General features: G+C 40.9%; 1 protein-coding gene across 1 annotated transcript in view; it reads left to right on the forward strand.

Moving 5' to 3' along the window:
- Positions 1-24,339, forward strand: part of CDCA7 (cell division cycle associated 7) — a 445,263-nt gene extending 420,924 nt beyond the window's left edge. The window contains exon 9 of the mRNA XM_081262239.1: positions 24,202-24,339. Within this exon, the coding sequence (XP_081118365.1) occupies positions 24,202-24,313 (112 nt within the window). The 3' untranslated portion in view covers positions 24,314-24,339. The remainder of the gene's footprint in view (positions 1-24,201) is intronic.
- Positions 24,340-24,672: the final 333 nt, after the last annotated feature.

A 24,672-nucleotide genomic window follows, 5' to 3' on the forward strand; every position in this document is an offset into this window, starting at 1 on the left:
AGATATTTTTTTGTCTGGGGAGGACTCACTTCCCGACTCACAGACAGTTCCTCCTCATTGTTTCCTTAGCTGGTAGAAGAGGTAAAGGCACTAATCATATTCCTGCGGGTTCCATGCTCACAACCTAATCACACCCATCATGTTGGGCATTAGGATTTCAACAATGAATTTTGTGAGACACAAACACTCCAACCATTACAGCTACCACACTTCCCTAGTAGTGTCTTCTCCCAGACTTCCATATTGGAAGCAGACAAGGAATGGGTAATCTTCTTTTCCATTTCTCATGTTTCCATGTTTCTTTCTTTTCCATGTTCAGCTTTGGTAAAATGGTCAACACTCAAGGGCCCATGGTTTCCATCTTCTCCCTTTTCCCCATGCTAAGTCTTCAGTAGGTAGATCCATTTCTTGCCAATCCAAACTCATTCACATACTTTGCCTGCTGTGAAACAACAATTGAGACCTATCAACTTTGGGTTCTCTAATTCCACAAACTATGGCTTCTGCTCCTATGAATCTGGAAAAGCAAGCTTACCAAATAAAAGGAAAACATGAAAAATAATCCTGAACTCTTTCAATGATTTCCAGATTCATGAACTGAGTTTGAATTCTTGAATTAACCATGATACTCTGGCTGCTTAACCTACTTTTCTTTGTCTACTTAACTTCTACGTTTCTCTGAGCAATTCTCCCTGGAATAAATACTTAATTCAACATAGTATATGTGTAGAACAGTTATTGGAGACAAAGTGAGAAAAATACAATGGTAGTTAAGAAGCTAACTGTGTGAAGTGGATGTCTTAACAATTACTTATTGCAGAAGATCTCTGTGTAAATGCCCAGGTCCCCTCTCCAACTCTTAGCAAGCTTCCTTCCCAAACCCACAGTTTGCTTTTTCCTCTGGCCTTTATACTTTAGATGCAGACCTTTTTTTATTTTTTATTTATTTATTTTTTGGTACCAGGGATTGAACTCAGGGGCACTCCACCACTGAGCCACATCCCCAGCCCTATTTTGTATTTTATTTAGAGACAAGGTCTCACTGAGTTGCTTAGCACCTCAGCATTGCTGAGTCTGGCTTTGACTTGGGATCCTCCTGACTCAGCCTCCCCAGCTGCTGGGATTACAGGCAGCCACCACAAAGCCCAGGCTAGATGCAAATCTGAAACTACAGTTTTAAATTACACAGTCTAATCGGTTTGGGTCTTGGTTTTGTTTTGTTTTTGTTTTTTGTACCAGAGATTGAACCCAGGGGCACTTAACCACTAAGCCATATCCTTTCTATATTTTATTATGAGACAGGATCTCACTAATTTACTAAGGGTCATGCTAAGTTGCCAAGGCTGACCTCAAACTCGTGATCCTCCTGCCCCAGCCTCCTGAGTCACTGGGATTAGAGGCATGTGCCACTACTCCCAGCTCTAATTGATCTTAAGCACAAGAGCCTGTGTTGCGTGTAACACACACGTAGTGAAGATCAACCTAATTTATACCATGACCACAAAATACCAAAGCAGGTAAGATAGCAAGCAGTCAAACAGGTCACTTAGAATTGTATGTACACAAAACAGGTTACTTAGCTGAACTTAACACTTCTCTTCTATCTACAACTTATCTGGGTGGAACAGACATGAAGCTTTCCAGGCTAGGGGTGACACCACATGGCAGAGAGCTCAGCATTTTTAGCCTTGGCATTTCATGATCAGTAGCCACCAGTAGCAGGGCTCCTCCAAAGTCTGGTGATGCCGATTCAGACTTTCAACGGCTGCAGTTCTACACAGGGATGTGTTCATCATTCAGGACAAATCAGGTTTCCCAAAGTCAGCTGTATTTGTAATACTGCCTACTTTCCTTAACAGGCCCAGGCCTCCCACACAGCCGGCTTCCTCCTCAGTGGCAGAACCCCTGGGGACCTCCACCAGCAGCCTCTCGGAGCTTTCCTTCTGCATGGGTGAGAGTCAGGGATCTTTGGTTTTATCACTTGGGTGAGTTGACCCCTTCCAAGAGAAGATAAGCATCTGATGGACTGCAATAGGAGTATAGCTATTATCCAAAATGGGTGCCAGCCAAATGTGTCAACCAAATTATTTCCATTTAATGCCATTAAAATAACAAATGCAGTTTCTAAAATGAAAAATTTCCTATTGCTAGGAACTTAATCTCATTGGTTTTGTTAATACAGTCAGTTAATATAACAATTCTATACTGTAGGAAAAGAATAATACAAAAGCAAAAATAACAATAGGGGTTCTTTATTTATTTATTTTTACTCAGATATCCCCACATTAATCTATAAAGGAAAAATAATTGGATCTTAAACATGTCATTTCATTTAATTTGACATTATCTCTAATACTCTCTTTTACTTTATTGACCACCTTCTTTGTACATTTTATTTTTTACCCTTGATGTTAAAAAAAAAAAAGACTGTATTTCAACAACCATATACTGGTTGACTGCATCAAAACCAACTGCATAATTATTATATTGTGGCCCCCACAGTAGCCCTGTGAGGAAATGCCCTCAGATGAACCCATTCATGTCAGATCACAGTGTCCCAAAAGTGGCCAAACAAAATCCAGAACCTCTGTTCTCTCCTTCTGAGTTCCAGGAACTTTCTACAACTTTCTACAACATCATCATTGTCAAATCTTTTAAAAAATATCTTGGAAATACGCAGACCATACTCAGGAGATGAGAGTCCCTTTGATTTCTGGTTTGGGGCCAGAAAAGTGATACCTACTATCTCTTGGACATAATCCCTCCTTCAGGAGTGCATATCATTCATTTCCATAGAAATCTCTTCTGGAAGTTTTAAGTCAGTAACTAAAATTACAGACTTTGAAGGCCATTCCCTAGTGCTTGTCTGGCTGACCCCTGTCCCCTAATGAGTCCTGAGTGGGCTGAAACCTCCCTTCCCTTTCTCTGCTCAACCTTTCCTCCTATCATCAATAAATTGCCCTAACTCAGTTATACTAGCCTGTAACGTGAGAGAATGCCAGCAGTTAATTAGGGATGAGCCTGTGAAAACTTGGGGGAAGCTACATGTTTCAATTATATTAATGAACACGCAAAAGCAATCAAATCAAATGGATAAGCATTGTGTCAAGTTTTTACAGGAAGAGAATTACATTTCACATGCATGAAAGCAACTCTCTTATAACTTACAGAATACAAGACTAAAAATAAGCACACAGGAGAACCATTAAATACTTATTATTTGAGTTAAATTAGAATTCTGCGAGGATGGTTTCATCAAATGATTTGAGTTATTTTAATTTCCTTTCACAATCAGATTCAAATTACTCTGCCTCCAGGTTACATGGCTAAGTAGATGCTCCTTAAACATCAAACTCCATTTTATAACAGTTATCATTGATGTCAAAAGGTTTAACATCAACTTGAAGCTAGCCACCAGTATCTTATGATGTTTAAAGTCATCCACTCCTTCACCTAACATTTCATCGATGTTGACCTTCAAGAAAAAATTCTCTCTGCGGCAAGAGCTTTATGTCTCAAAATATTTTATGATTTAACAGATGTCCTTGGAGTTGGAATAGATGATGCTAGACTCAGTTAAAATCCAATACCTGTTCTTTAAAGTGCGCTGAATGCAGTGTAGAGTCTTGATGCTCATAGTCTGCATCCAATTCTAGTGCTTCAGCACCAAGAAATCACCCATGGAGAAGGAACTGCTTCATGAATTCAATTTTATCGTCCATCCATAAGTAGCTGTATTTCTTCAAGTAGCCTTGCTCCTTGTGAGCATTAATGGTGACGGATTGCACCCTGCTTGGGATTTCCTGGTGCATTTCCTCTAGCACATCCATCCGAGCCATGTTCTTTCCTAATAGGAAAATAAAATTGAAAAAAGTGGGACCAATGATTTCATTTAAAACCAGGAAGATTTAGAGGTAGGCTACCTGTCAGAACTGCCACCTTCTACAGCCTACCCAATATCCCACTAAGTAAGTACAAGAGTTTATATTACAACAAGGGCTTTCAAAATGTTGGATGTTAACGGAATCTTTGTAAAGAAAATCACACTCTCAGTACAATAAGAAGTGTTGTTATTTAAAAGAATTGCTAATCATTTGGTAAAGCAGAGAATTCTTTTGGAAAGAGAAAATCACCCACTTAATTTACCTTTCACATAGAAAGAGAAAAACATGAGTTCACCAGAACCTATGTTCATTTTCTAAAGACCAGAAAAATATGCAAATAAGGAAGTCTCTATATGAGTGGAAAGTGGACTTTTTCACCATGAACATTCATGAACCATCAGAATTAGACACCAACAGTGAGAGAAAAAGTGAAGGTTTCTCTCTGATAGCATCATCTCCTTACCACCTCTGGAACTGCAGATAGTCAGGAGAACCCTGTTGCCACTATTTCCAGAGACCTCTCCATTGTCTTTACTGGAAGCAACTCAAGACACTTCCCAGCCCTGAGTAGCCAGCATACTGATATTATGAGAGAGATCAGTCAAATGAGAGGGGATTGCCTAGTGTTCACCATGCACACCACTGCCTTACGGAGCCTACTTCCTATCTTGGCTATAAACACACAAACCAACCAGTGTTTTGTATACCTTTAATTTTCATTTTCATGCTTGGTTCAACATTATATCATCCTTAATAAACAAGTTGAGAGATTAAAAATGATGAGACTTTGGTGTACTTGAGGAAAACATTCCATTTACTTTGGATGTTCAAATGTTTGTGATTTCTCTTTTTATACCAATATATTAATCACTATTCAAAGCTTGCTGTGTGTGTGTGTGTGTGTGTGTGTGTGTGACACTGTGCCAAACTCTCTCTGTGGAGATAAAATATGTAGAAAACAAATTAGATTCAAATGACATGGTGAAATGTTAGAACACAGAGATAATCTGCAACTAATGAGTTCTGGGAGGAAAGAAAGAAAGTGGAATTCCAGACAGCTTCATGGAAAAGCTGATGTGAAAAATGGGCAGGATTGGACATGTGAATGTGAAGGAATATAAACCCAAACAGTTTGATAGAGTACTTTCATAAATATTATTTCATTAAATCCTCACCACCATGAAAAAGTTTGGGAAGTGTGGCCAGGACTGTCTAGATACCCCTAATTTCATTTTTCTCTTCCATGCAGTGGGACTGGAGCTGTGTTAGCCTGGTCAATGGGATACAGACAGTAGGGAAGGATGCCACTTTCAGATCTCATCATCAAATGCCACCTCATCCTCCATTCTCTCTCATTGCTTCTCAGCCAGCTCAGTGCAAAGAATCCAGCAGAGAACTCCAAGGAGGCCCCATAAGAGTGCAGCATCCCAAGTGCAACCTACCCAGGAATCTAGTCACTGTTTATAGTAGATTTCCTCTTCTTCCACACACACACTCCCTTGTTGCTATTGACAACTTCAAGCTTTGCAAGAACAGGAAATAAAACTTTATTATGTTAAGCAAACAGGATTTGGGAGAAGTTTGTTAGAATAGTTAGCATTAAGTACCCTGACTAATACAGGAAGTTATTGACACTTGAGATAAAGAAGGCTCACAGAGAAAAGAGTATACACAGAACCATAAAGTCGGAAAGCATGGTACAAAAGCAGATGAAGACCAAGTCCAGGGCCTGTCACAATCAGACCCTGCCCAGTTATCCAACCTCCTCCAAAGTGCTACAGCCTCATAGGACAAGCCATGTTCCCAACATGCCATACCTGAACTGGAACCCTTCTGCTCAGGCTGTCCCCTCCTTCTGGGCTTCCCTTTCTTCCATTGTGTCTCTCAAATATCTATTAATTTTTGAAAGTCTAGGACAAGTTATCGAATCAGTTGAACCTCAATCCCACCATCACTACAATGAGCTATGGCAGAAATGGCAGAGGACTGAGTCTCGAGGTCAGGGGTACAGACTTGGGTTTCTCCTCTTACCAGCAAGACACTAATCAGATGGCCTCAACTTTCTGAGACTTTTTCCTTTTCTCTAAAATGGACTTAGCCATCATTATCTCACAGGAACATTGTGAAGACAAGGAGAGAAGATGAATGGAAAGGTGTCCTGGGTAAAGAAAGAGTGTGAGATAAATATTTGTCCCTTTATTACTCGACTCATTCATTTCCTCCCCCAAAGACTCAACTCCAGAAGAGCAGGACACATATGTCACTCGACTTGATAGTCTGTGTTTAATGTACAGTAGGGGTTGTAGTTAAAATTAGGCAGAGCATATATTTAGGGAGGGGGGACTAAGAAAGCCTTATATCCATGAAGTTTTTCCTTCCCATATAAAAATCCAGAATCCAGAGGCATGAAGACAGTTCCACAGGTGCAGGTGTATCAGGACCCTCCACCCTAAGGATATGCCCTCGCTAGCACAGTCCACGAGGGAGGATTGGACTCTAGAGAGCATATTTATATCTTAGGTGGCATGTGGAAGAAGAGCATGGCTCTGTCCAAAGTACACTTCCTAGGAAGTGCCCAACCACTCCTTTTTATATGCCACCAGCCCAAATATAGTTCCATGGCCCCACCAGCTCCTGGTGTGGTGGGGTTGGGGCAGGGGGCGGGGGCATTGCTGGATAGGGTAGTTGTTAGTCAGTGCCTCCACATATCCAATCAGTAGTCACAGGTTCTGCTACTGAGGAAGAAGACAGGATTTGAAATTGGAGGGACAACTAGCAGTATCCAACATAGTAAATATATGGCTGGATTTAGGAAAATAATTCTGGCAGTGATGTGGAAAATGTAATCCAGGGACAAAAGCTAAGAACAAGAATAGTGGCCAGGTGCAGTGGTGCACACCTGTAATTCCAGCAGTTTGGGAGGCTGAGGCAGGAGGATTGTGAGTTCGAAGCCAGGCTCAGCAAAAGTGAGGCACTAAGCAATTCAGTGAGAACTTGTCTGTAAATAAAATACAAAATAGGGCTGGGGATGTGGCTCAATGTTTGAGTGCCTCTAAGTTTAATCCCTGGTTACCCCCACCAAAAAAAAAAAAAAAAAAAAACAAGAATAGTTGAGATGCAAAAAAAATTCCTTAAAAAAAAAAAGAATAGTAGAGATGCTGTGGCAATACTGTATAAAAGCTACCTCTTGCTGGATGTTCACTGCATGCCAGATCCTGTAGGCTCTTTATCCACATCAACTCCTCTGCCTCTTCAATTTCTCAAGCAGCATGAGAGTGCAGATTTTAACCAAACATTTAGCCTAACTTGGCATTTGGGGGAGGAGTAAAACAGCAAGGATTGTATCTCATGATTTTGCGCATTAGAAATTTGGATCAGACAGCTGGGTGAGTCCACATAGTGATGGTATTCGGCTGTTGGTGGGCTCATCTAGAAGATTCCAGATGGCTTCACTCACATGTCTAGCACCTTAGCAAGACCAGCTGGAAGCCACACTCAGTGAGGGATATGGAGTAGAGTGCCTACCTGTGGCCTCTTCAGCATAGCAGTCAGTAGTCTGTCTTTCATATGGCAGCTCAGAGCTTCTAGGAAGTGTTCCAACAGACAGGAAGTAGAATTTGTTAGTTTCTTGAGACCTGAGCCCCCAAAGTGGCATGGCAACATTTCTGCCATATGCTATTGCTCCAAGAAGTCCCCATGCCTGCCCAGATTCAAGGGAGGAGGGCAAATACCTGACTTCTCAACGAAAGAGATGTCAAAGTATCTGTAGCCACCTTTAATTATCCACAAGCACCTTGCACTTAATTAATTCCCGATGAATGTTTGTTGAATCATTCACAGATCTGGTTCAGTTCTAGACCCCGAAACATAAGATAATTGGGAGAAATACTAAGTGGAAAAGAAAGAGTTCAAGAAAGAATATATATATCCAGGCATAGGATCTGATTCTGCATTAGGAAAATGAAAGGGGAATGTATTCCAAGACATTAAGGAGGAAAATTAACCACTACTCTTCCTCCTTTCTTAAACTTTACCAACACTTTGAATGGTTAATTGCTTTTTGATATTAACTGGGCTTTTCTCCAAGATCCAATCCAATTACTCCCTTCAGTCCTAGAGACAAGAAAACAAAGTCAGACAAGAGTGAGTTATTGCCTAAGTCTTCCTTGGCAGATCTTGGGTAAAGTAGGTATAAGACAGTTGCTTGGAAGTGCCCCAGGCAGAACTGATTTGTTGAAAGAAAAACATTACCCGTCAGGTCTCTCCAAGGCATCCAGCAACTCCCCTTACTAATGAAGCAATACAGCCGCAATGAGACGTTCATTCCTGCTAGTGACATTTTTATTGACAACACGGCTCCAACAAGTTTGGAAAGTCATCTCATTGTCATTCAGGTTGAGTGGGGCCCCAAATAAAGGGATGGATTTAGAGTTGGTCTTAAAGTTTTCCACCTGATACTGATAGGAGCCCTCAAGCCTCTGGGATAACCCATGCAGAATCAAGTGATTGCAGTGACAATTCCCATTCACCAAAATGAGACTTAAATGAGTTCTGCTTGTTCTGATAATGACTCGAAAATAATAAGTTAGTGAAAAAGACACTTGAAAGACTTTTCCTTTTCACTTTGGCTAATTGGCCGCTTGATTTGAAGGAAGCTTTGCTTTCTCTTTTACTAGTTTTTGACTTAGGCTATTACAAGACTCTGCCTAAGCCGGTCAGATAACCTTAAATTTTTCCTGGGTGTGGCTAGACTGCACCAGTGGGAAGACAAATTCTTTGTACATGAGCTTCATCCCGCTTCCATGCCAGGCCACGCAGGTCTTTTACAGACTATGAAAGTAAACATTGAACAGATCCAATCTTGTAAGAGAAATAAAAAGTATGCTTAAAGGAATTCAACCTGTGTGTATAATAAAAATCGGTAGCAACCTTTCCAGAAATATGATATATTGAATAATATATCTATTGTTTTTCACTTGAATCCCTAAGGGCGATTTCTGTGGCACATGCAGTGAAAGAGAATCAATACTTAATGAGTTTTGCTTAGCAAGTAGAAAATCATGAAAAGTTGCTGCTTATGTTTACAGAAAAGATGAGGTGTTATGGGCATATGTGGGAAGGACCATTGCAAATTTAGCAAGCCAGATAATAACTGGTCAAATCTGACTTTTACCGTAATGGCAGTGTTGTTCAAGCATGTGGCAGGCCTTGATTGGCTGACCTGTGGATGACCTTCTTTGACTGTGTAAACAAGGTCAAACAAGTGACTTCACTGGCCCTGAATGAGTGATTAGAAGTAGTTATTCAGCCCACACTTATATTTATAAAGAAATTCTTTGGAAAAATCTCCAACTTTGCCTTTTCTTTCCCACAGAGTGGTTCCTTGTCCATGTTCCTTGTGATAAGGGACAAGACTTCAAGAGACCATCACTGAACCAGCTAGAAGCTGCTAAAATTCTTGGGTGGTGGAGAATGCAGGCCATGTGTGCTTTACCATGAAGGCAAATAACTACCTAACATTTACCTCCTTTTCAAGAAAAAGTTGGCATTGCTCAATCAACATGGCTCTCACCAAAGAAGCTCCGCATTGCCCTTGGATTTCTGGGCCTGGTTGTCCAGCTTTCAGCCATGTCCAAGTTTATAAGAGATTTTTCCACAGCTCATTAAAACCTGCCAACTGAGACAATGCTATGTGGAATAGCTCCATGGCCAAGTGTATGGATCTGTCATTATATTGAAAAGGATGAGCCCTGGTCTACTACTCTCTTATTTTAAGGCAAGTTCATAGCTTACATTTCTTGCTTTTGCATCTGAAAAGTGAGGAGCATAGTGGTTGTTAAGATTATGGAAAAATATAAATGGCTGACCATAGTGTCTGCACATGGTAAAGGTTGAAGAAATATTAGTTATCCTTATTATTATTTCAATTGCCCGCTAATGGTCTCCACTTTGGTTACCAAAATTAATGGGGACTTGGAGTGGGTGCAGATTTTAACTGTAAGATGCTCTTTCACAGCCTAAATGTACTCACTGACTAAATTCAGACCCTGGCATAAAGACAGAAATGTTTTTGTGGACAAAAAACATAAAATATTATTTTACTAATCACATGGTTTACCCATTGAAGTAGAAAATAACTCCTCACTAAAAGAATTTGACTCTTTAAAAAATACACTAAAATCTGGTCATAGGGCTAGGGGTGTAGTTCAGTGATAGAATGCTTGCCTGCTAAGCACAAAGCCCTGGATTCATGATTGATCCCCAACACTGAAAAAAAAAAATCTGGTCATAATACTAACCTATGCACTCATTCCTATCCTTATACTTAGTAAAGAAAAGAACAAAACCAAAGCCAAGAAACAAAACAATACCAAAAAAGATGAGGGAGGCCTTCTTTGAGGTCATGACCACTGTGCACCATGATTGACATTTGTTCCACCAACTCAGGGTCCACAAGAGGCAATGAAGTACAGCTTACCAGTCCTGCTGGCAGACAGACTAAGCAGGTCTTACTTCATCAACATTCTTTGATTGGAGCTTGAATATAGATTCAAACTGATGGCTCAAGCTGGCTCAGCTCTCCGGCAGCTTTTCGTTCTCACCCACATCTGTCAGAGAAAATGGTCCATATTTATCTCACGAAGAATATCTCTTTCAGGATGTAAGTGTGTCAAAACTTTGGACATGTCAGGATCTTTCAAAATCTGTAGGCATTGCACTTCCCAGGGAACAGCGGAAAGCTACGTTATGTTCACAGCCTGATTTTAACCCCTGACACTGGGAAGGAGATGTCTCATTGTAAATCAGGAGAGATTTCCACCAGCTATCTCATACTGCATGAGAAATATTTACCATCCCCTTCAGACACTGCTAGCCTTTGAGCTGCTCTGGAAAGTGTGAAGAAGGGGAGTCAGGGGAACCGAAATTCAGCTGCCAACCTCTGTAGCAGAAAAGATTTATCCCTTGGAAAATGTAGGCTATCACTGGAGAGATCCACCTCTTAATGGCTTTCTACTCTGCAGAAATTGTTGTCAGGGAGACTGAAGCAAGTGCTTGTCATGCAGGGGCCATCTTGTCATTTGCTGGCTCGGACGACAGGAGAACTCACCGGACGTGATTGGTTTCCACGAACCATTTATCCAGGCTCCGTCCTAACCGATATGCAATCGAACATACAAAAGCCCTGATCCTGCCCATTAATGATAGATTCACAAAGTGAGCCAGATGCGCCTCCAATCAACTCTCAAAGAAAATGAAGACATCCCTCCCTGGAAGTGGGATTGTTGGCACAAAACGCTGAGAATTGCTCCATAGTCTTACCCGCCCTTTTTCTGACTCCCTATAGCACTCATTATGCGCCCCACACAATTTAGCACTTGATTATATACTGTCTTGTATTGTTCTCTAATTGTTTCTCCACCCAGAGAAGAGGTGGAGTTTCACAAAGACGTCATTTTTTTCCTAACATGATTTCTATAATTGTCTCTGGCTGATTCCCTTCAACCTCTGTCTATCCATTTTTTCTTCTTTCATGGGATGGATTTCAAATCTGCCTAGATGAAGTTAAATAAAAATACCACCCCCAGAAAATAGTTAATAGAAAAATATAAAGTACGTACACATAGAATGTGCATCCAACGATGTGATGTGTGGAAGAAAATATTTCTATAGTTAGGAAATTCAGTACACATTCATTTTATCCGCCACCAAAACTCCTTAGCCTGGGGTAAATACACACTTATGAGAGTCTCTTTGTGCCTCTGTATCCCCTATTCTTTCCAATATGGAAAGGAAGTTTCTGAAATAATAACAAGGGCAATATACAAGGGCAGAGATCCAACTTAGCTCTGGATTCAAGTGGACATTGCATAATTTGCACTCATTACTCTGGAATTGGTTGCCTGGATGCAATCTGTAAGAACATCTAGGATCTCTGCATCTAGGAGGAATATATTATGGCCCACCTTTAGAAAAGCTTTCAGCCTTTCCTGGGCTACCGTACCTGATGACCCAAGCACTCAATGTGCCCAAAACCAAGGGGTCTTGTGTTCTGGGGCAAGGAGATGCCTTTGTCTCATGGGAGTATTTCTGGTCCTCACTGACAGGTTTTTGTGAAATTTAATGCACTCTTTAAAAGGGGGAAAATGGTTTCTTCACAAAACTTGTTGTCAGAAAGGGTAGAGCCCAATGCCACATGAATGTCCTGACCCTCCTTAAAGTCCTCTGTGCTAACAAAGGACTCATAGCCGGACAAGCAAGTACCTCAAGAATCATGTTCAGGTCAGCCTTCAGGCAGAACTGCATGTTTAAGCAACAGGGAGGTTTTGTATTATTTTTAAACTCTTCAGAGAAAGGGAATTCTGCCACCTTTTTTCCTGTTCATGGTTTATCAACTGATTGCATTAGAAACTCATTCTACCCACTAGGTGATTTGTACTTTTTATAAAATTTTCCCATCTATCTTACCTATTAGAATATGTGGACCATAGATCTTGTGTGGGGATGTGACTCAGTGGTTTTGCGCTTGCCTAGCATGTGTGAAGCACTGGGTTTGATTCTCAGCACTGCATACAAATAAATAAAAAGATCCATCAACAGCTAGAAAATAATTTTTTAAAAAATAGGCATTCAATATTCAGGGAATGCCCTTCAAAAAGGGGGGAATATGGAATTATATTTTATAAGATTTTTTGGCATTTCTTTCATGTAAATTTCCTTCAAATTTCTAAGTCTTTAGAAATATCTGCTATCTACTCAAAAAATCTTGTGAGAGTGGGCTTTAGGGGGGGGGGGGACTAAGGAAAGGAAGCATCACTTCAGGGTTGACATAAAACCTGAAAAGACACGTGCATTCAAGAACAAGGTGGCCAAGAAACTGAACAGTTCAGAAGACAAAGGGGCTCAGGTGACAGAGGTGACAGAGGTGACAAAGAAAAAAGCAAAACCATTCCCAGGATACCCAGAGAGATGGTCAAGGGCAAAGGATGGCAGGGAAGGGCAGGCACTGAGATTTCATTTCAATCTCAGGAGAACAAGAATGTCTACTGACATCTGGATTACCAAGTAATTTGGTACTTTGAAAAGGACAGGGTATAAATTGCCTTTTTGATTGTTATTTGGGGGAGGTTTACAGTTTGGAGTTTTGTTGGCCAGAGATGCAGATAAAAGGGATCATTTGAACAGAACATACTATTCTGGCTATACTTCCAAAGAGCCTTCACCACCATCAGACTTCTTTGCAATGTAAAGATTAGGCTGATGGCTCTTGTGACCAAGATAATTTTATGTACTACTCCATAGACAAATACCCAGGGAACTACTCCTAAGTGGCCAAATATATTTTCAAATGCAAATAAACTCAGAGCCAAAAGAACTAGAGCACTGGCTTTCAAACTCACTTTAGCAATAGATCCCTTTCTCAAATAAAATCTTACACTACACAGGGGACTGCTCTAATTGAAGACATGAGCTTAGAAAATGGAGTCCCTACCAAAAGCTGGGAAATACTCTTAAAGCTTGTGACATTTGAGGGAGGATGGGGAACAAATCAAAAAGAAAGTTTAGGGACTGGGAATATAGCTTAGTGATAGAGTGTGTGCTTAGCACCAGTGAGAGAGTGGGGGCTGGGTTCAATCCCCAGCACCAAAATTTAAAAAAAAAATAGTTTATATTGTGTGTATGCTTTTTTTTTTTTCATACCAGGGATGAACTGAGAAGTACTTAACTACTAAGTCACATCCCCAGTCTTTTTTAACATTTTATTTAGAGACAGGGTCTTGCTGAATTGCTTAGGATCTTGCCAAGTTGCTGAGGCTGGCTTTGAACTCACGATCCTCCTGTCTTGGCCTCCCAAGCTGCTGGGATTATAGGGGTGCACCATCATGCCTGGCTGATGTGAACACTTTTGATTTTCAGTTAAAACAGTCAAGACAGATTCTCAAAAGTATTGCTTTGACCAAACATATGGTGGGGAAAAAAAAATCAAAATTGAAGAAGGTGTTGGTGGGGATTGACTAGGAAGAAGAAAAGGGGAATTGGGGGTGATGGTAATATTCTGTATCTTGAGAGGGGTTTGGGTTATATTTGTCAAAGTGCTGCAAATGTGTTCTTCAGATCTGTTCATTTCATTGATGTAAATGTTATATCCAATGGAGAGAAAAGCTATAAACAGATATTAAATTCTAGGTTATGATATGCATGTTGAAATGTTTAAGGGGGAGTGTACAGATGTCTGCAAGTTACTTTGAAATGCATTTTTTAAAAAAAACAACATGGCTTGATGGATGCAAGGACAGATGGATAGACATATGATGAAGCAATATAGCTGGTTAGGCATAGAGCTCTCAACTTTGCTGTGTGCTTCCAATTTTTTTCTAATAAAATGTTGAGGGGAAAACATCCTTATCTTTTAGAGATGCATATTGAAATACTTATGGATAAAATTATACAAAGTCTTGGATTTGCTTCAAAATAATAAAGAAGGCACAAATGTGAGCAAGAGTAGAGGAAATAAGATTGGCCAAGAGTTCATAATTGTTGAAACTGGGAAATTGGTAATAGGTCCTTTTTTTTTTTTTTTTTTTTTTTTGGTACAGGGGATTGGACCCAGGGACATGCTTTACCACTGAGCTACATCCCTAGCATGGTTTGGGGGTTTGGGGGTCTTGTTTTTTGCTTTTGTTGTTGTTTGTTTATTTTGAGACAAGTTCTAAATCGCTGAAGTTCTCACTAAATTGCTGAAGCTGGCCTTGAACCTGCCATCCTACTGTCTCAACCTCCCCCAAATCACTGGGATTAAAGGCATATGTCATTGAACCTGGTTTTGATATGCTTTTTAAAAAGTTTTCTCCTAATTCTATTTTGCAACTATGATTAAATATGTTGAAAAGTTTAGTTTTTCTAAACAGTAAAACAATACATGTTTCTTCTTTTGTTCTCTAGAGTAATTGACTCCCATCTAAGAGATCCAAGTAGCAATTGTGTCTTATCAAATGTATTTAACTAAAACTGTGCTTAAAATGGAAGAAGGCACAGTTCCCATTCTGAAAGGATTCCTCGTGGAGATATCTATGAAAAATTCTGTTATTAAATTGTGCCTGACACTGATTCCCGACCTGGTTCCCGTAACAAGATAGTAAGACTTCTACTTCTCATGTGGAGCACATTACCCCAGCCACCCACCCTCATTAAAGGAACCAATGCCCAGGAGCTCAGGGACAGGACAGTACCTGGTCCTGTCTCCAGAACCACTACTTGTCTGCATACTGCCTTCCTAGCAAGATGCTAGAATCCTCTAATCAAAAAAGAAAATGAAATCACACTTTTAAAATTCATGAAAAAAGAATTTCTCCTATATATTCCCTAGGCAATAAAGCTTAATCAAAGAAACACCCCCACATTCTGATGTTGAGCCAAACCACCTAGGGCTATCCAATGGGGCCAGAAATATGACAAAGCTGGCTCCATTCCAAGATCTTCCTTTCTGATTGCCATCAACAAGAAGAGTCCCTTCTCCCATACTCCTTCCTCTCTCGGCACTTTCTCTACCCCCACGCTGGAATTACATATGGTATTTCAAAACATTTCCCTATGAACCTGGGTAAAAACCGAACAATCCAGGCTCTGGAAAACTGAAACATTATTCCTTAACAATTTAAGACCTAAAAATAAATTAGTGCTTGTGCATTTGTTCTGAGTTTTGGATGAAAGCCCAAAGGACTTTCTTGTGCACCTGAACTGGTTTGCCCATACCTGTACAAAGGCACCACTCTTCCCTGCTGCAAATAGTGCAGGTTATTGTTCTGTGAGTTGTAAACTTTTTGGTGTTATTAAGGAGCACTCCCCTGAAGGCAAGAGATGTACCTGGCTGATGGATCACTGAGAACAATGGAAATGTGTGGAGGCAGTGATCAGCCAGAATGGACACTGGATGGCCATGTCAGCAAGATGGACACCAGTCTCCTGAAAGCCGGATCAGCACCCTGGTAAGAGAGCCAGAGGGCATGGAAAAAAAAAAAAAGCTAGAAGGCCATGTGGATCAAATGGAGCCAATGCAGGGTTCAGCCCCTGTGAAATAATGGAGGCTGCCATCAGCTGGTGCTGTCTATGCTGGGCTAAGAGAAGACTCTGACATTGACCTGCCTTGGGTTTGGAACCTGGCTCCTCCACTTTGCAGCTAGATGACGTTGAATAATATGTTTGACTTCTCTGCTCCTCAGTTTCCCCCTCTAAAGTAGGGATAATCACAACTTTCATTGATCAAGCACCTTCTGCAAGCACCTCTGAGAGGTCTGTATTGAATCTTCATGGCAAACACATATGTTCATATATTACTACCCCATTTTAAGGAGCTAAGCAAGTTTCTCAGTCACACAGCTACCAAGTGGTAGAGCCCAGACGCAAGCCAGGTGATTGGTCCCAGAGTCTGCTCATTTAACCATTAGGTTCTTTTACCTCCCTTTTGGATTGTGCAATAATGTTCATTCATAAGACATTCCAGGCCCTCAAATAGATAAAGCATTTTAGCTGATGGTGCAGGTCTTATTCCCCTAAGATTGAAATAGGCACGAATAACTAGTCTGTGACTAAGTATATTAGTCCATTTCCTGTTGTTCTAACAGAATATTTGATTCTGTGAAATTTACAAAGGTGTAATTTGGTTCATGGTTCTGGAGGCTTGGGAAAGTCAAGAGTGAACTATGCATCTGGTGGGAGCCTTGTCCTGCTTCCTAACATGGCCAAAGTTGAAAGGGTAAGCAGGTACAAGTGAATAGGAAAGAAGTCTGAACTCATGCCATAGATTTAATTCCCACAAAAAAAGTACTAATCCATTTATGAGGGCTCCACCTCCAAGACCCAAATATGTGCTGCTAGGCCCCACCTTCCAACCCTGACACATTCAGAAACTAAGGTGCCAGGGCTAAGGATGTAGCTCAGTGGTAAAGTACTTGCCTCGCATGTGTGAGGCACTGGGTTCAATCCCCAGCACCACATAAAAATAAATAAAGAGACTGTGTGTTCATCTACAACTAAATAAATAAAAAAGAAAGAAGAAAGAAACTAAGGTTCCAACACATGAACTCTCAGGGTCACACTCAAACCACAGCACTAAGTTCAACACAAACCAAACTAAGAAGAGAAATTAGGGCCAGGGCACAGAGGAGGACATCCAGATGCTGGAGCCACAGGGGTCATCATGAGACACTAAGTGCGACTTCCAGAGCCTGGTAAAATAGCATCAAGGAAGTCCAATAGAAGTGACTTAGGGGAACCCACAGGAAGTGCCTTCTACAGGGAGCCTTGTTACTGGCACATAAATGACTGGCAATCTTAAAGTACCTAGAAGCTAGGCATTTGGTTTATCACTGTGCTATTTTGTACAGGGGAGATATATATATATAATTATTATTATTCCCTGTCTTCTGCACACAACTCCCCAAACACCTGGAATCTCCAGAGTGTAAAGAATGTCTTTCTGAATGCTCCTGAGATGAGTAGTGGTTGAGACCCCTAGACAGCCTCAGGACAAAGCCCAGATGGACCCATCATGTGACCAGTGGGTTGGAAATGTCAGTCCCATTCCTCTACCTCTGGGGAGGAGAGAGGGACTAGAGGTTGAGTTGATCGCCACCTGCTAGTGATAAAATCAATCAGGCCTACTAAAGAAGCCTTCATAAAAACCCTAAAAGGGGGCTGGGGTTATGGCTCAGTGGTAAAGTGTTCGCCTAGCATGCATAAGGCACTGGGTTCGATCCTCAGCACCACATAAAAATAAAATAAAGATATTGTGTCCACCAAAAAATAAATATTAAAAAAAAAGGACTGGGATTGGAAGCCTCAGAGAGCTGAGCATGTGGAGGTTCTTGGAGGCTAGCTCGCCCAGAGAGGGCACGGAGGTGCCTTGTCCCTTCTCCCATACCTCACCCTATGCTTCTCTGCATCAGATGCTCACTGGTATCTTTATGCAACCCTTTATAAAAATTAGGGAAGTAAAGTGTTTCCTTGAATTCTGTCTTTCTTAAGTGTGTCCTGTGAACTCCAGTTTATACCCACTAGGTCAAAAGTACAGGCCAACTGGTGACTGGTTCTGAAGTGGGAGGAGGTGACAGTCTTGTGGAACTGAGCCCTCAACCTATCAGACACTATCTCCAGGCAGATAGTGTCAGAATTGAATTGAATTAGAGGACACCCTGCCGATGTCCCCTGGAGAACTGCTTGGTCTCTGTGGTGGTAAAACCACATACATGTGGTGTCAAAAGCACTGGGTTGAATGACTGGGTAAGAGAGGAGGACAGGTAAAAGCACTTTGGTTTGGTTCGGTTTTCTGTACACTTAGAAGCACCCAATCCAAAGAAGCCTGGATAAGAGCAAACAACCGCAGGAATGGGCATACTGCCACCAGGAAGAAGGAACTAGAGAAAGGAGGATTAGAAGAAGCCGGATCTATCGGCGTCTCGGGGTAAAGCTCAGGATCTTGTTCAACTGCTACTTCCTGGGTCTGCATTCCTATCTGAATATTTATTACTTTCATCATCCCCCTGGAGAGAGACTAACAGCAAAGAGCCCTTAGAAATGGAAGATCTCATGCACCTATGTGGGAGAAAGCAAGGAAGTAGAGTTGGTGTGAAGCAATGCAGCCCCCTTTGAAGACAGGAGAGGGAGTATTTGGAAATGAGAAAGAAGTGGGCGAAAACCCCAGGACATGTAGGATAAAAGGAAGAACTATGTGGGAGCCTGCAAACATTTCAGAGACGACTGAGGAATGGTCAGAAGGAGGACTGTGCACTCTATGTGAGTCCCCAGGTGACACCCACAATCCTGGAAGGGTCCAGAAGTTTCACCTAAGGAGCACAGCACTCTGACACCACACACACACACACACACACACACACACACACACACACACACTCTCTCCCCAAGCCAGGAGTGGTCTAATGGCTTCTTTACTTCCCCCACCCAGTCACTCTGCAGTCCTCACAGATCAGCCTCTAATGAGCCTCTGTCCTTCCTGCATGTCCATCCCTCTGTGGCATACAGGAAGAAAAATGAAAGGATTGATGTCTGCCAGACAGGGATTGGAACTGAAGGCTGGTAAAAGTGAGGAACTGACCCTGGCCAAGCTACCACCAGGGGCGAAGGGTGATCAAGCTATGGAATGGGACCCATAGGGGCTGGCTCACCTGCCCCACCCCCATAGCACCCTGGCCTACTCCAACCAGTTCTGCTGTGGGCACCCAGTAAGCAGAGACATGATCAGCCCCTACACACCACCCTCAGGCCCTTTATCAGGAGAGACTTCAATGCCCCAAGTCTTTGTTCAGGTCCAAATGCCAACTCCTCGTGGACACCCCAGGGTAACTGCAAGCTAAAGATAAGTTGAAGGGAGAAGCACAGGGACAAACCAGTTCAAGACCTCTGAGGTGACAGAGGCCACCCAGCTGCACTTGCAGAACTCAGCAGGAATAGGCCTATAACTTTCACAATTGTCAGAGTAAAGCAACAAGACAAACTTATCTTTTGCTAATATCAATAAACCCCACATCGCTGGGCTGCTAAACCAATCATTCAGATGTCCTGCTGCAGCTTAACCTCGCTTTGATGTCAGCCTTTTTGGCCTCCCATTTGTTGAAAAAAGAGATCAAAAACAATGTTCTAGAAAGAATGACAATTACAGCCATGTGGCATTTAATGATGGGGACATTCTCTGAGAAAGGCCTCCTTAGGTAATTTCGTCATTGTGCAAACATCGTGGAGTGAGTTAGCACAAATCTAGACGCTATAGCCTAGGCTATGAGGACTCTGGTCTATTGCTCCTGGGGCCGTGATGAACAAAACATGAGATTAAGTCAAGCACAAGAGGAAATGATGCGATCAAGACACCAACACCAGGTCCATGAGGCTGCTACCAGCTCAACATGGCATGTGCTTTTTTGTTTTGTTTTGTGGTGCCAGGGATCAGACCCAGGGCCTTGCACATGCTAGGGAAGCACTATGCCACTGAACTACATCCCCAGCCTAGCATATTTTATGGTAGAATACACACACACATACATATGTAAGAATATATATATATATATATATATATATATATATATATATATATGAATATACTCTAAGATTTAAAATGTAGTATGGTAAATACATCACTGGTAAAATAGTTGTGTATTATCATTATGAAGTATTATATACTCTGTGCAATTGAATGTACTATACTTTTGTATGAATGGCAGTGCAGTAGCTTTGCTTATAGCAGTGTTAAAACAGACATGTGAATAATGCATGCACTATGACCTTATGATGGCTAACACATCACTAAGCAATAGGAATTTTAAACCTCCCTTATAATCTTACAGGACTACCATAATATAGTATTGACTAAAATGTGATGTGGTGCATGACTGCATACCAAAGTGATATGTTCCAATTTATGGAATGAGGTGTTAAAAAAGGACCAAATTAGATAAAATATATAATATGCTGTGCTTCTGAAGTGATTGTTTCTATTTAACAAACATCAGCCATTTAAAATTGATGTATAGATACCTTTAAGTGTTTTTACATTTCCAAAATATCTCTAGTACAAAAGGAACATTTTTAAAATTGCCCATTTCTCTATTAACCATAACAATTTGAAACCAATATCCTTATCGAATATTGATAGAATCAGAACCAGAGATCTCAGTGACAGTTGGATAAGCATCCCTAGAAGCTAAGCATAGATCTATAAAACCTAGTGTGCAAACATTGAGAGTCTTGCATAGAAAAAAAAATTCAACCAATACCATATGTTTACTCTGAGCAAAGCAAAAAGCATTAAGTGAGGAGTCATTGCTGTCCTGGGGAAAAAAAAAAGCTCTGTGTCAACTCTATCCAGAGAATTATCTTCATGATAAATACACACACACACACACACACACATTTTGGTACCAGGGATTGAACTCAGGGGCATTCTGTCACTGAGCCACATCCCCAGCCCTATTTTGTATTTTATTTAGAGACCACACTGAGTTGCTTAGCACCTCACCTTTGCTGAGGCTGGCTTTGAACTCACAATCCTTCTACCTTAGCCTTCTGAGTCACTGGGATTATAGGCATGCATCACCATGCCCAGCTGATAAATACATATTTTCTCACAAATTTCCATATTCATGTGTTTCAAATATAGATTAATATGAAATTTATTATGTGCTATAGGAAATAATTTTTAAGATTGACTATATTTCTTTCCCCAGCCATAAACAAAGCTCCACAACCATTACCCTACCTGAAAATGGAAGCACATTATTTTCTATATAAGAACATAAGATTTTAGCTGGTTGCAGTGGCACAAACCTATAACCCCAGCAGCTCAGGGGGCTAAGGCAGGAGGAACACAGGCTCAAAGCCAGTCTCAGCAACTTTGCAAGGCTGTAAGCAACTTAGCAAGACCCTGTCTTAAAATAAAAAATAAAAAGTGCTGGTGGTGTGGCTCAGTGGTTAAGTGCCCCTGGGTTCAATCCCTGGTACTGAAAAGAAACATAAAATTTTAGGCTAAGCTGAAATCAAACTCAATTCTGTTGTAATAGAAGATGATTTAACATAAAATTCAAGGGTCTAGACTTTGAAGCTAAGAATTTAACCAATTTTGTTAGTAAGCTTTTTTTTTTAAGAACAGTTTAAGATTTACAAAAAATTAAGAAGACGGCTGGTGCTATAGTTCAGTACTAGATCACTTAGCTAGCAAGCATGAGGCACTGGGTCCAATTCCCAGCACAAGAAAACAAAAACAAATAAACAAGACAAACAGACAAAAAAAACCTCAGTCCCGGGTTGGTAGTACACGTGTGTAATCCCAGCAGCTTGGGAGCCTGAGGCAGGAGATCACAAGTTCAAAGTCAAACTCAGCAACAGCGAGGTGCTAAACAACTCAATGAGACCCTGTCTCTAAATAAAATACAAAAAGGGCTGGGGATGTGGCTCAGTGATCGAATGCCCCCCTGAGTTCAGTCCCTTGAACCTTAAAAAAAAAAAAAGAATAGAAAAGAAAAGAAAAACTCAGAAAATTTGAGAGGAGAGTACAAAATTCTCATATTCCCCATACCTGGTTTTTCCTGTTATTAACATCTTACATTAATGTTATAAAGGGTAATTTGAATTGTCAGCTTGATTGGATTAATAGATACAGAAGATTAAGAGGCTTCTGGGTGTGTCAATGAGGATGTGCCTAGGAATGATTGGCATGTGAGATAGCAAATTGAAGTGGAGACCCTCCCTAAGGATGGGCAGCACCATCCAATAGGATCATGCCTTGAATGGAATAAAATTTGGAAGAACAAGGAAGCTGCAGCAGATGCAAGCTGCATTCTCCTTGAACCGGTTCTTGACTGCTGCTGCAATTAGACATCAAACTCTTGCTACTTCACTCTTCCAAAGTAGACTCTGCCAGTGATTCTCCAGGGAGTTTCCAGAAGCCTTGGGTCTTGGACTAGGGTAGTATCATTGATCCCTCTTGTTCTGAGGCTTCAGCCTCTTGGACTGTGCAGCTACCAGTTCCTCCAGCTCTCCAGCCTGCAGATGGCCATTGTGGACTTTCCAGCTTCTGGTTGTATAAGCCAACCTAATAAATTCCCTTTTTATAATCAAACTTCCTATTGATTCTGTTCCTCTAGAGAACTGCAACTAATACAAATACAGTATGTTTGTTATAATTAATGAACCAGTATTAATGCATCTTGTTAACTAGTGCCTGCATTTATTTATATTTCCTTGGATTTAACCTAGGTTATTTTTCTATTCCAGGATCCCATCCAGGACACCACATTATATTCAGTCTGTGTGACTCCTTAGGTTCCTCTTGTTCTGACCATTTCTCAGACACTCTTTGTTTTGGGTGGCTTCCACAGTTTGAGGAGCACTGGTCAGTTATCTTGTCGGATGTTCTTCTCCTGGGATTATGGGGGTTGGTAAACTCATAGAGACAAAGTGCCATTTTACATCAGATCAAGAGTGTTCCGGTCCACTTGACTTATTGCTGTCAATGCAGACAGTTGAGATAGTGTCTGTCAGGATTCCCACTATGAAGTTACTGTTTTCCCCCTGTCCATTCTGTGCTTTTTGGAAAGAAGTCACTCTGTAGACCACACTTGAGGAGTAGGGAGTTATGTTCCCCAACCATTTTTATCTTTATTTTTTATTTTTATTTTTTTGCACAGGGTCTTGCTAAATTGCCCAGGCTGACATTGAACTCATGATCATTCCACCTTGGACTCTGGAATAGCTGGAATTACAGGAGTGTGCTTCCATGCCCAGTTTATATTGCCCATCCTTAAGTGCAAAATATTTACATAATATTTTTAAATTTTTCTGCATCTATTTGTTTCTTTTCCACCTGTTTATTTATTTATACCTGTTTATTTATTTATATCAGTATGGTCTCTCTTAGATATTTGGGTTATAACTCAATACTACTTTATTTATTTTGTTCCAATTTTTCCAGCTTTGACCATTGGAAACTCTTTTCATTGGCTTCTCCTTTGACGTTCTCTAAAGTCAATGACATTTTGTTTTGTTTTGTTTGAAGCACTTCCAAACTTTCTGGAACTACAAAAATGCAACTTGTTTCTCAAATCCTTGCCTTAGCAGACCCTGATGTAAGGTATCCCTAGAAGTGAATAATTAAATAGATGTCCCTGCCTTAAATCCACAGAAAAGGGTATTTCCAGATTGTTTCACTCCCAGGTGAAACAATCACTCCCACTTTGATTGAGGTTTTTGTCTCTCAAACAGAGGTCATTTGCTAAGTGTCAAGGGCACAAGAAGCCACAGGACAAGAAGTGTTAGACTGTATGAAGAGGAGCACTAATAAGTTGGAATTAACTGTGTTCACAGAGTGACCTTAGAACAGGCCACTTAACTTCTCTAAGCCTCAATGTCATCATGTGCCTTGCAGGGCCTTGTGAAGTAATGCATGTGAACACAGCACAGTGGCAGGTCTTAAGTTGTTACTTAAAAAATGGTTAGCCTCCTCAGAGAAAGAACAAGAGAGCAGGACCATTCTCCAGCGATCACAGGGTTGGAAAGAAGAACAATTCCTTACACCAGCCTCTCCAACCAGCCAGGGCGCCATCAATTCAAAACTGAACAAATGACTCATGAATTCTAATCCATTCTTCCAGTCTCAGCTTTCTTCTTCATGCTGGGAGGCCAAATTATAGTATTTTATTATTTGCCTCTTAACTGTGTATTTTATTTATCTCTGTTGTGCTGCCTAGTTTTGGGCATTTTTTCAAAAGCCCTACTTGTTCCTACCTGCTATTTGTATTCTTGGTAAAACCACCAATTGGGCTGGGGATGTGGCTCAAGCGGTAGCGCGCTCGCCTGGCATGCGTGCGGCCCGGGTTCGATCCTCAGCACCACATACCAACAAAGATGTTGTGTCCGCCGAGAACTAAAAAATAAATATTAAAAATTCTCTCTCTCTCTCTCTCTCTCTCTCTCTCTCTCTCTCTCTCTCCTCTCTCACTCTCTTAAAAAAAAAAAAAAAAAAAAAAAACACCAATCGCTATAATGTACTCTCCTAACCTTCAAGGAGTTTTCTGTATTGTATTTCTGCCATCCTGCTAGCTTCATTAATCTGGAACTGAATGCTGAAATTTTGTTTACTGTGTTGATTTCAGTGTTCTTCTAACACATTTATCATTTTCTGGAATCAGAGATTCTGTTCCTGGAAAAGTGACTCCTCAAAGTGGTATCCACCAACCAACCACCAATGGAACAGCAGAACAGGCTGATGGAATGAGGGTGAGTTGGA

The sequence above is a fragment of the Spermophilus citellus genome, assembly GCF_964194105.1.
Source record: "Spermophilus citellus genome assembly, chromosome: 11".
NCBI classification, from domain to species: domain Eukaryota; kingdom Metazoa; phylum Chordata; class Mammalia; order Rodentia; family Sciuridae; genus Spermophilus; species Spermophilus citellus.